The sequence below is a fragment of the Rosa chinensis genome, chromosome 6 (assembly GCF_002994745.2).
Source record: "Rosa chinensis cultivar Old Blush chromosome 6, RchiOBHm-V2, whole genome shotgun sequence".
Classification (NCBI taxonomy): domain Eukaryota; kingdom Viridiplantae; phylum Streptophyta; class Magnoliopsida; order Rosales; family Rosaceae; genus Rosa; species Rosa chinensis.
Genome location: NC_037093.1, coordinates 63,753,299 through 63,764,690, shown reverse-complemented (window position 1 = coordinate 63,764,690; position 11,392 = coordinate 63,753,299). Strand labels below are relative to the sequence as shown.

General features: G+C 40.1%; 2 protein-coding genes across 6 annotated transcripts; one reads left to right on the top strand and one right to left on the bottom strand.

Moving 5' to 3' along the window:
• Nucleotides 1-558: 558 nt before the first annotated feature.
• On the top strand, nucleotides 559-4,560 carry LOC112172325. 2 transcript variants are annotated; one of them, XM_024309618.2, is made up of 10 exons: nucleotides 559-757; nucleotides 1,267-1,376; nucleotides 1,585-1,726; nucleotides 1,924-2,001; nucleotides 2,265-2,634; nucleotides 2,799-2,911; nucleotides 3,130-3,294; nucleotides 3,405-3,544; nucleotides 4,000-4,092; nucleotides 4,181-4,560. In XM_024309618.2, the coding sequence occupies exons 2-10, from the start codon at nucleotides 1,291-1,293 to the stop codon at nucleotides 4,338-4,340; spliced, it is 1,347 nt and encodes a 448-aa protein (XP_024165386.1). In that variant the 5' UTR covers nucleotides 559-757; nucleotides 1,267-1,290; the 3' UTR covers nucleotides 4,341-4,560. The 2 variants fall into 2 exon arrangements, with proteins under 2 accessions (XP_024165386.1, XP_024165387.1); XM_024309619.1 differs by lacking the exons at nucleotides 559-757; nucleotides 1,585-1,726 and having other exon boundaries at nucleotides 764-1,376.
• A 398-nt stretch (nucleotides 4,561-4,958) lies between these two features.
• Nucleotides 4,959-11,321, bottom strand: LOC112172327 (mitochondrial pyruvate carrier 4). Of its 4 annotated transcripts, XM_024309622.2 has the most exons (6): nucleotides 10,227-11,321; nucleotides 9,573-10,127; nucleotides 8,684-8,782; nucleotides 8,448-8,500; nucleotides 7,775-7,848; nucleotides 7,076-7,584 (listed from the first exon to the last, which is right to left on the bottom strand). In XM_024309622.2, exons 2-6 carry the CDS (start codon nucleotides 9,625-9,627, stop codon nucleotides 7,539-7,541), a joined length of 327 nt encoding a protein of 108 aa, XP_024165390.1. In that variant the 5' UTR covers nucleotides 9,628-10,127; nucleotides 10,227-11,321; the 3' UTR covers nucleotides 7,076-7,538. The 4 variants fall into 4 exon arrangements, with proteins under 4 accessions (XP_024165388.1, XP_024165390.1, XP_024165389.1 ...); XM_024309620.2 differs by lacking the exons at nucleotides 7,775-7,848; nucleotides 9,573-10,127; nucleotides 10,227-11,321 and having other exon boundaries at nucleotides 4,959-7,584; nucleotides 8,684-8,768; XM_024309621.2 differs by lacking the exons at nucleotides 7,076-7,584; nucleotides 7,775-7,848; nucleotides 8,448-8,500; nucleotides 8,684-8,782 and having other exon boundaries at nucleotides 9,623-10,127.
• Nucleotides 11,322-11,392: the final 71 nt, after the last annotated feature.

Genomic DNA, 11,392 nt, shown 5'->3' with positions numbered 1-11,392 from the left:
TGAATGATATATTTTTTTAACACATTTAAGATTTATTACAAATGTGTACTCAGTCGTATTTTGACACACACACTTATATAACTATACTCATACATATTTAAAACCAGGAGCATGTGATTTATAAAGGCTCTCTCCAATAAACACCTTATAATAAAAACTCACTGAGAACTTTCAAGTTCAACCGTTGCGTAAGTATGTTGATCTTTTAAATATCTAATCCATTTTAACAGTTAAACTTGAAAGTCTTCAGTAAATCCTTATTATAAGATATTAAGTAGAGATTCTTCCAGATGAGACCTAAAGAAAACCGAAGTCTATCTTTTTGAGTTTTGACCAGATGATGACCATGTTAAATGATAACCGAGGATATTTGTAAAGAAAGAAGAAACTGTTTATTCTTTATAGAAAGGTTGAATCCATTGAACATGAACATTTAGCTAGTGACTTTTGTGGTAACTTGCTATTTTTCTATGATTAACTCAAAAATATCTACCTGCAATTCTGCATCTATGGAGCATATACTCCATCATAGTATTAAACAGCTAAAAAAACACAATTGGCTTGGAAAAATAAGAAAATGATTACCCCCGCCCCATTAAAATAGGTGTGAAGAGAAGAGAAGAATTGAGCCGCCCACGTCAATTATAACGGCTGGGCTGGGCTTGGGCTTGGGCTCTGGCTCTGGCTCTGGCTCTGGCTCTGGCTCTTTCAGGACAGCTCCGCCACCTCCACCTTTCGGCAGTAACAGTCACAGTAGGTAGGTAAGGGTAGCTGGCTCCAACCTCCTCCGGCGTAGCCAGCTCTCTCTCTCTCTCTCTCTCTCCAAAATCTGTGATCGGTGAATAAAGTAGTAGTATATAAAAACAAGATAAGCTGTTTGTCTGGTGCTGACATAAATTAATGCCGTGGTGGAATCCCATCATCATCATACCCATCGTCATCCCCATTATCATCATCCATCCATCTCCGATTTGTTTTTTTTTAAAGTCATAAGCTACATGTGTACGGACGTCTTCCATACCAGTGGCGTCCTCATAGTTATGGAAATTTCACCGTGCAAAATTTGCTTCAATTGTTTGTTTTCTGGTTACTATTTTTGTGATCACTATTCTAATACTACTGGGGTTTTTGACTGTCATCATCATCCTGAGCTCAATTCCATGGACTCTTCTTCTCCTTCTTCTTCAAGTTCTGATCTTTGCTTCTCTGCGGTGTTTGATTTGTAGAAAGTTCGTTTCTTTTTGACTGTTTTTGACACTGTTTTAGTCTCAATTGGAAGAGCTAATTTCAATGGCGTGTCTGCCGCCACTGATGACTAGTTCAACTGCCATCTGCTCCGCTGACTGTGACGATCGGCGGCCGTACCGGTCCCTGAGGTAAAACCTATACATTAATCTTGCTTAACACTACTGATTTATGTTGCTCTGTGAGTTCTTGATTGGACTTGGAATTAGAATTAGAATTGGAATTGGAATTAGAATTAGATGTGTGTTGTGGTTAGAGGAGTGGAAGATGGATTTTTGTGATGTGTGTGTTAGGAAAACTCGCAATACCCTTTGTTCTTGACCAATGACCGTCATATAGGTATGATCGTTGGAATGGTTGTGATGAGAAGAACACGAAATCGACAGGAAGCAAGTACCAGAGGAGGAGGAGGAGGAGGAGCCTTGTTCTTGGCTCTGCTTCTTCTGCTTCTGCTTCCCCTCGTTCCCATATTTATCAGCAGGTTCCTATAATTTGCTCATCACCTGTCATAACTAGGCCGTCGTTTCGTATATTTACCAGACCTATCATCACCTCCCCTATGTTGTCTTCACTTGTCCAGTTCCTAGATTTGTACTTGCCATCTGTTTATTTTCAGTTGATTATTTCATCATTGATCCCCAATTTCAAAGTTGAAAGTACTGTTTTGAACAATGCTAGGTTCTTAAGGCTGCCAGACAAAAGTTTACTCAGGAGATCTCCTTCCAGTCTAAAGACAAGGACGTCTCTCTTGCAAAGGTATGATATGTCTTTCCTACTGAAATTGTACTGATAGCTGCTAAAGAATGGCTTTCTTTTATAGGTTAACACACTTGGCACCGTTTCAGATGATCTCATAACTTGTTCATGTATTCCGCTTAAGATGTAAATCATTGCCTTGCATATGTAGTTACCTTGTTGGAAGGACCTTTATGCCATTTCATCTTGCATACTAGAAGTGCTTTTAGTCTCAGTTAAATGCTTGGAGATTCTATGTTGTTCAGTACTACTTGATGCTGCAGGCTTTGCTCTACATAGCAGCTGAAGATGAGGCATTTATGGCTTTTAATCGAGAGATGGATGCTTTCTCAATTCATAATGAAAGAAAAGGTGTTTCTGGCTCATCTACTCCCCAAGACCTAGCGTGGAATACTGTGGAGGGAATGCAATTGGCCGGAAAAAATATACACGAGTGGCAAGCTGAACTGGATGCTATTGCCAAAGAAGTTGAAGCAGAGCTAATTTCAAAAGACATAGGTTGTCATTTGGCTCAAGTTTTGGAGGCAGTGAATGTGGTTCTTTTCGAGTCAAGAGGCTTCAGAAGGTCACCCGTTCTTGGAGATGCAAAGAATTCATACTTGCACTTAGTTCTAAGCTCTGGAAGTGGAATTGGTGAAGTTTGACCCTTGCTTCCTTTATACATATTTAGTCACTGATTAAAGGCATATTTCTTGCTGATCTTAGTTTTTAAGGCTTTTGGAAAATTCTTCTGTGATATGATTCTTTGGATATATTGATGTACCATGATGGCTGAATATATGTTTCCTTGTTGACAGCAATTATGCTTAGCATTATATACATTGAGGTTTGCCGAAGACTTAGTCTGACCATAGTGGGATCTCGAGTTGGGGAAGAATTTTTGATCTGGCCGCAAACTGGATATCCAGAGGTTTGTTATTATTGTCACTTTCTACTTTCTCATGGGTTCTTTCAAATGATTTAGTTTGGTACTCAGTAGCTTATGATGCATAGTTTTTATTTGCTGATGCATCAAAAATTCATAATATCTACTTTCTGGAATCATTATCATGTATCCTTACGTGAAGTCAAGTTCGTTTGGTCGAACTTAGAAACTGATAGCCTATCATTGTTCTTGTTTTTGTCTAGGAGCTGTTCAAGGTAACTTCAGGACACAGTCTGTTTGCAATTGTCAATGGAAGGTGTGTCGAAGACCCTAGATCAAAGGCATCGGATTTAACAAGCAATTCACTGTCAGGGCTTGAGATAGCTACAAACCGAGACATTATTGGGATTGCTTTAGCCAATCTTGTTGTAAGTTCTAAAATCACATCATGACAAAACATTTTATGTATTTTCATGAGCTATAATTGTCTTCACTTGCCATTAACTTTTAATTAACAAATAAATATCAAATATTGCAGAGGCTTCACTGGAAACATGCTTCAAGATCAACTCATGGACTGATGCTGACTTCTCCACTCAGGCACGTTCACAATGCTCATGATAAACTTTACAAAATCACTGATTCAAAGGCTCCTCTGTTACGACCCCGAGAACTCAGGTAATGTTTCTTTTGCCTCCTACGGAAACTGTATATTTTTTTAATGTCACAAGTGTAAAGGCATCAATTTTCATAGTCCTAATTAGTTTGAGGAATGAATATTCTTGTGTTATGGTTTGGCAGCTTGACATACATGACTAGCAAGTTCCTGTCGGTTTCTATATTAGAAATGCCATAATGTGATTTTACTTGGCAATAAAATAAAAGTTAGTTTCTTTGTGAAAAATAACAATGCAAGTGATAGGGTTTATGGTTCAATGATAGAAATGTAGCTTCTCAGAGTTTGCTTATTGAATTTATTCTGAGGCACCACTTTCTTTTTTACATTGTTTGTTCCATTACCATTGTTCTTTAATGGAAATGTAATTACACAGTGGTCAATTTCTTCTGTATGTTCCTTGGCCACTTATTGGTTTCTCCCATTTAATACGTATTAAAGCAAGACTCCTTTACAGGTTGGCCATCATGGCTTCAGAAAGATTGTTGATTCTGCAACCACATAATTGGGCTTCGAGGAGAGACCATGGCATGATGTTATACTACAATAGGTATGTCTATTATAGATTTTCCCAAATTGATTTCGAAATTTCTAAATTCAATTGACTGGTCCGAAGTTAACATAATGGTGAATGCCAGGGAGTACGGGAAGGCTGTCCAAGAGCTTAGCATATGCATGGCTTTTGCCCCAGAAGAAGAGGCAGAAGTTCTTGAACCATTTGTTGAAAAATTACATCTGCTGCGGCTTGAATCATCATGGAAATCTTTAGAGCACTCAAGTCAACTGAAAGTCTCTTAACATTTGTGTACATAACCAGCGATCTCTCGGTTTACTTGACTGCATCTGCTACTGTTAATCTGTCCCAGAATTCTTGCCCTCAAATATGTATAATAGCATGAATTGGAAGACCAAACTAGGGTTGATCATAAGATCTCAGGGAAACATTGAAGTAAGCATTACTTTGAGATTTTTCCTTATGGAAAGAAAGGAAGTATAAAAAGGAAAGAAACTTGGTGAAGGCGTGGTTTTTCATCGGCAAAGCAAAACTAGTCCCATGCTTAAATCAAAAACTGACATAAAACATGATCTAGTATAGCGACAAATTTCGTCCATAAAAGTATGCCGAGAAAAGTTTGTCGGTAAAACGTGGTGACAAATTTTGTCGGCAGACCTGTAGAAGTGGCAACAATAAAAAGGGACAACGAAATTTCATTGGCAACATGCAAATTTCGTCAGCCAGCAAAAGTACTCCTATGGTTAAATTTAGGAACTAAATTAAACATAACCTTTGCCGTGAAAATATTGTCTACAGAAGTGTCGGCAACAGTAACTGGAAGTGGATGAAGATGGTGCCTTTTTGTTATGAACATGCTACTGGAAGTTGGTGCGGTTATTTGTTACCCTCAAATTTCGAAGTTATCTTCGTCAATTTACAAATTCTTGATTATGAAACCAGACAAGAACCTGTATATGATGTAGCCGAGTTTCTCTACATCCACATGCAAAGTATGCTGTACAAAATTACAAACTATATATGACATACAAAGCGTTGCAAGTTGAGTGCAACCCAATCTGCTAAACCAAGGTTTAGGCATTACAGCCTTTGAGCTTTAGTATAGTGCTGTCACTCGACTCCATCAATCTTTCTAAACCTGGATCAGGATCAAGCAAAACTGGCAGTCTCTAGATCACTGGTTTAATGTCTGCTGATTCGATTAGCATATCCCTTCACGATTAAATATCTTGTATAATTCATTGTTGCTGTTGCACTCTGCATATTCATGCTTTATAGACCATTACTAGCGCAAGCAATCCTCACTTGATCCAGCAGATATTCTTGAGGCTGCAACCCATCTGCCTTCATCTGATAGAGAAACTGAAGGGCTTCGATGTGTAACCCATTCCGCAAGTAACTTGTAAGCATGGCATTCCAACACGCAGTAGATGTTGTATCGTTGACCGTCTGAAACACCAGTTTCGCATCTCTAAGTAGCCCGTTTCTTCCATACATATCCACCAACCCACAGTGCACGAAAGAATGGGATTCCACTCCAAGTTTGATGGCATTGGCATGAACTTGTCTGCCGCTGAAGCCATCATCATGCATCCTAGCACACGCCCTGAGGACACAAGAGATGATACAAGTGTTCTTCTTTATCCCAGCCCTCCCTATTTCCTTAAAGTCACTGATCAAGTCGAAAAACCTCTCTCCTCTAGAGTTATTGATCATTATAGCCGTCCATGTGAGGGCATTAGGCTGCGAGAGTCCAATAGAAGCGCGGTGTGCAGCTTCGTGGCACCTCAATCTGCCGTAAAAGTTGATCAAGGAGGTGGCAACAAACATATCATGATTACCATGACCCAACTTTAGGCAGCAGCCATGGAGTTGCTCCCCTAATCTCATATCCATCGTGCAGGCACAAGCGTCGACAACGCAAGCCATGATCCATGGAGGAAACTCAAACATATCGACATGATATTCCTGCCGGTATAGCATGGTCAGAAACAATCTCAAAGCTTCCGGGTAGTCACCATTGTGAGCATAAGCAACTATCAAGGTGGCCCAGGAGTTGAAGTCCTTCAGCGGCATTTCATCGAACAGGTGGTGAGCATTGTCTAAACGACCGTTAGTGACGTGACGGAGAAGCAGGCGGTTGAGCAAGTGTAGAGGCGGTGGTGGGTTACGGCGGCCCTTCCTAGTAAGGTGGGCCTGTAAGTCGAGAGCTGCGCCGGAGTCCGAGCAATCGTTGATGAGAGAAGCATACATGCCATTGTCAGCTGGGGCTGCTGCTGCTGCTACGGGGACTCGGAGCCCATCCATCAGCCGCAGAATATCGGAGGTGCTGCAGCTGGACCCACATCCATTCTTCTTCTTCTTCTTGTACTTCCTCTTCCTAATATCATCATTATTATTATTCCTATTCCGGTGGGGTTTAACCGGCGGCGTTGGAATTGGATGAATTGTAGTATTGTTGGAGGCAAGAGTGTTTGATTTTGAGCTGCGCGGGAGGGGTAACCTGACTTTGGATATGGACGGGTTGTTGTGGTTGGTAGCTGAGAATCTAGAGTGGCATTGCCACTGGTATGTGTATTGTTGAGGTGCTGCAGTTCCCATGTTGTGATCGGCTCTTCTAATTTGTTTCTGGTCTGAAAATAGATTGTTCTGGTTACAAGGAGAAATAGGATGCCATGAAACAAGTCTTAAGCTTTTTGTGAAGGTTTACTTTAGTACCCGGATGTTTTGGCGGACATATAACTGTGAAAAACAATAGACGCCTTTTATCAGTATTTGTAGCTGAACAGAGACAGATTTTTGTGATGAATGGAAAATTCTCTAACGGTCATAATTGGGTCATTTCCGATTAGTTCAGGTAACATTTGTCGTAAAAGGCAAAAAGCTGAAAGATGACGGTATTTCCTCATGCAAGTGCAGAGTCATAAGTATGTAACCCAATTGTTTCAACAGGTAATCCAGTAACGAGCCCCTGGTGAAGAACTGGGAGTTTGGGGGTTATGCTAGCTAGTTCAATGAGTTTAAGATAAACCCACCCCTTGATTTATTTACTTCACCATAATCAACGTTATGAACAACAATGTATTAGTAAACATCTACAGCATCAAGCAAGCAAATTTCAACATCTGTTATGGCTAAACACAGAATCTCCCCATGGATTCAAATTATGGTGATATGGGGAGCAGGTATTATGAACCCTGCATGAGAGCTTTAATATGTACTCTGGATGAGAAGGAAACTGATAATTAAGAAATTTAGAGGAACAGATTATTTGTCAATCATGAACTTTTGGCTCTTCAACTGTTCCCTATCAGTTAATTAACGAGCATGCATGATCACAATCTTCCCACTCTACATCAAACTTTCCTATCAAGACCCTCCAAAGAAAGGAATCGCAGGAAAGAAATCAAATCCAATATAACGGAAAGAGGCAACATAATCCTTGCACCCATGACGAGATATGGTTCAAACAATTTCTGTCATCATTGTTCTGCAACACCTGGTTCTGCCTCAGAGAAATAGTCCTGCCTGTAATTGAAAAGATCGTCATGGAGGTGACACATTCAAGGAGAATTTAGATTTATGTGAAACATTATGAAAGAGTGACGAAAGAAAAATTAGGAAAATATCATTCTGTTTACTGAATTATTTAGTTTTAGTACGAGCCATGCCTTCCTTCATCACATTTTCAAATCAAAACGACATGAAATTCATTTACCGTATTTTCCGTGAGAGTTGGTAGAGGCCTGTCCCGGCCATTGCTACGTTGACACTAAAAAGATTCCAGTTCTTCTACAATTACGAATTACAGAGACCAATAATCAAAATCAAGCGAAAAATCCATCCAGAAAAGTCGCAAAAAAAAAAACAGAATCAGTAAGGAAAACAAAAGACTATCCGTAATGTCTACATAATACTAAGAAGGAGATAATGGGGGATGAAGGCAAGCACTTTTTCCTCTTCAACAACATGTGACAAGTACCCTTTCATTGGCCAAAGAAACAGGAAGGAAAGTTCCTTCTGTGACATTGTTCCACCTAAGCACATGTACATCTATGAATGTTTGTTGTTATGGTATGATTAGAATTCAAATGCATGCCATTAGTATTAAGGAGTTCAAGAGTTCACTGTGAACAGGTTATTAAGGGACCTCCCATGTTGTTGTAAACATCCTCTCTTTTTTGTTTTCATAAGTGACAAACACAAAGCCGAATTCTCAAAAAGTAGAAACGTGAGTTGTAGATGCATGCATCACCAAAGTATGAAACACTAGTCAGTGTTAAGTAACTTAAAAAAGAAAAGTAGCCATGTGACACTATCAGAGTCGGAGCAGTTATAAGCAATCTCGGATCTTCTCGAGGCAGGACCATTATACTCATGGTGATACTTACAGGAGTGATAACAGTACAATAGCGTGACCAGATAATTCCAGTGCATGCAACGGCTGGGTAATATCAAACAAAAAAGAGTGAGAAAGAAATAACTCAAGGTGACTAAATAATATGAAAAATGACTGTGTTTCTTTACAGCAACACTAGTTTACATTTAAAAATCAATGTGTATATGGTGTGTGCGCTCAGACATATTTGTAACTTCGATAAACATAAAACAGCATCATTGAACAAACCTATTTGCTGAGGATATGGAAGATTTTCAGGTGGTTTAGAGAAGTCAGCAATATTAGCTGTGATGATGCCCCATTTAAAAGTCGGTGCCCAAAAATGAACTGCAACAACAGAGTGGTGTAAGGTTCTCCGACAGAACAATAACAGACAATAAACAACAAATGGAATTAGATTGAATAATCTGTATGTCAAACTATAAATCACAATGCAGCAAGAAAAATCATGGGGTGCTCTTAACTCACCGAACTGATTAAAGAGTGGTTTTACTTTTTAGGCGGCCTTAAGGGTAACAAAAATTTTGCAATCGATTAATTTATAAAGTAGCCCAACTTGTTTCCAAGTTTCAACCAATGCTTTGTCGTAACAACAAATTTAAATACAAACAGTACAAGTACAAATCTAAATACAAACAGAACAAGTGGTAAACTAGAGGCTCTGAAACTCTGAAAGCAACATTCTGTCTCATTTGAGGTCATTTCCATTCTTATTTTATGCTCTGCAACTTATTAACCCCTAATTTACTTTCACATTTGTCAACCCTAGTTTCTAAATTTGCAGTGAACCTGATAAAATTAAACTGCAAAAAACTAATCTTGATCAAAAAAATTTGTAGTTTAACAAATTCGGTATGTTGTAGTGCAAAAAGATGATTCATTTTGGGTTTTCAAACAAATCCCAATTCCTAGAAACAAAGTTTTAGTCTTTGATCAATCTTTTTTCTACGAAAATGATCCATCAAAGAAACGAAACGAGACAAGCAATTCAATTCAATCCAAAATGAAAGACCTAATTCGCCAAAAGGGCAAACAGAATCAAAGATAGAAACTTTGATAATTTTGATGAAATTAATCGAATAATCGGAGAATTGGGATAGTTAGAGAGTGAGCTCACTGGTTTTAGGGCCGGCCGGGTGGTTCCACAGCGCTTGGAGCTTTGAAGACGCCATGAATCTTCTCTCTGTAACTCTCTCTAGCTCCTCCCTCAAAACCTCAATATCTGCTCGACTTTGTCTCTAAGCCAATTATATGGTGCCAAAAACTAGCAATGTACAACTTTTTGGGCCCTCTACAGCTCTACTAAGACATTTATGAGTCTTTATTTGCCTAAATATACTGCCAAGAACTTGAAATTCCATTCACAAAGCTCCATAGGGGTCATTCTCGGTTTAATTACAGATTTAAAGACTACAAAGACTTTTCGGATCCTATTTAATAACTAATCAAATTAAACTACAATTTTCTACCATACAACTCTCACTAAAAGGATGTCTTAAAACCAAATAGAAGAACCTGATAAACTTCGCCCTTTCAGATTGACATCAAAATGCCTCCCATATTTCAAGAGCATAATCTTGCTCAGGTATCCAATCCCAACCTTAAGCTCCCAATTCACTGCCGCAGCTGTAGGAATAGCTCCTTTCCCCAATCCAACAGCATAAAGCAAAGCCTTTCAAAAAAAAACCAAAACACAAATTCATCATCAATTCAACACTATAAAATACACGAAGGCGTGCTGCCGAAAGAGACTACAAAACTAGCTGGCTACCTGTGTGGCAACTTGGCAAGCACACCACTGACTTGGCTAGCGACGCCCTGAACTGCTCTCCAGAGAGAGTAGTCCAGATAATCACTAGTAACACTATGAGGAAAGCCTTCTGGAAGCATCAATTGCACAAACAGATTCTTGCATTGCAGCCAAAGACTCCCAAAGCTTATTGAAGCCAAGCCACCGCCATTGGCAGCAACAAAGCCGTCCCTCACAAATTCAGGAACGAGCTTTGTCCACTTGCCTCCCTTCACTTCCCACACAGACTCAACATCCTCCTCCTCCGACGCTAGGGCATACGCCAGCCTGAGCTGGCACACGCAACACGCCACGGAGGCCAACAATATAGACGAGAACAAAATGAGGTTATGAGATCCACCACCGTTGTCGTCATGCCACCACCATGAGGATGATGAGTCGAATGGATTATTCCAACCGCCGCCGCCGCCGGCATTGTTGTTGTCTCCGGCGTCGGAGCCGCCGCTGGCCGGCAGGAAAGCAGGTGCGGTGAGTAAATGTGTTAAAGGCGGCAGGAGGTGAGCGCGAAACTGTGGCGGTGAAGTGAAAGAGAAGAGTGGAGTGGATTTTAGAGGAGAGGAGCATGGCGCGGCGGCGTAGGGACGCGGTGGAGGTGGGAAATGGATAGTGCTTCCTTGGGTGAACAAGGACTTGGAAGCGCAACCCATCTCTCTCCCTCCTTTCTCACTTATGTTGCTGCTTCCTTATTTGACCAAACAAACGTTTTCCCTTTCACAGGGTATATGTATGAGGTACCGTTTTGCGCCTTATAAATTTCGGTACCTCAAGTTTTGATCCCAAAAGTTAGCCATTTCCAATAAATTCAGGTAACATCAAAGCGAGATGACAAGGTAAGATAACAGGGTATTTCCTCCCAATCGGGATCAGGACTGGTTTCCTGCTCCAGTTTCACGCAGTGTAGTCATAAGTCTGCAACCCAATTGTTTCGACAGTAACCCAGTAACGAGCCCCTGGTGAAGAACTGGGCAGTTTGGGCTATGCTGGCTAGTTCAATAAGTTTAAGATAAACCCACCCCTTTGTTTATTTACTTCCCCATAATCAATGTAATTAACAACGTATTAGTAAAAATCTAGAGCATCAAGCAAGCAAATTTCAACATCTTAAGTGGCTAAACACAGAATCTCCC

Coding starts and splice junctions, on each gene's coding strand:
- LOC112172325 (XM_024309618.2), top strand. CDS start 1,291: ATGGCGTGTCTGCCGCCACTGATGACTAGTTCAACTGCCATCTGCTCC. Junction 2,635..2,798: donor AAGCTCTGGAAGTGGAATTG/GTGAAGTTTGAC, acceptor CCTTGTTGACAG/CAATTATGCTTAGCATTATA. Junction 3,545..3,999: donor TTACGACCCCGAGAACTCAG/GTAATGTTTCTT, acceptor ACTCCTTTACAG/GTTGGCCATCATGGCTTCAG.
- LOC112172327 (XM_024309620.2), bottom strand. CDS start 6,657: ATGGGAACTGCAGCACCTCAACAATACACATACCAGTGGCAATGCCAC.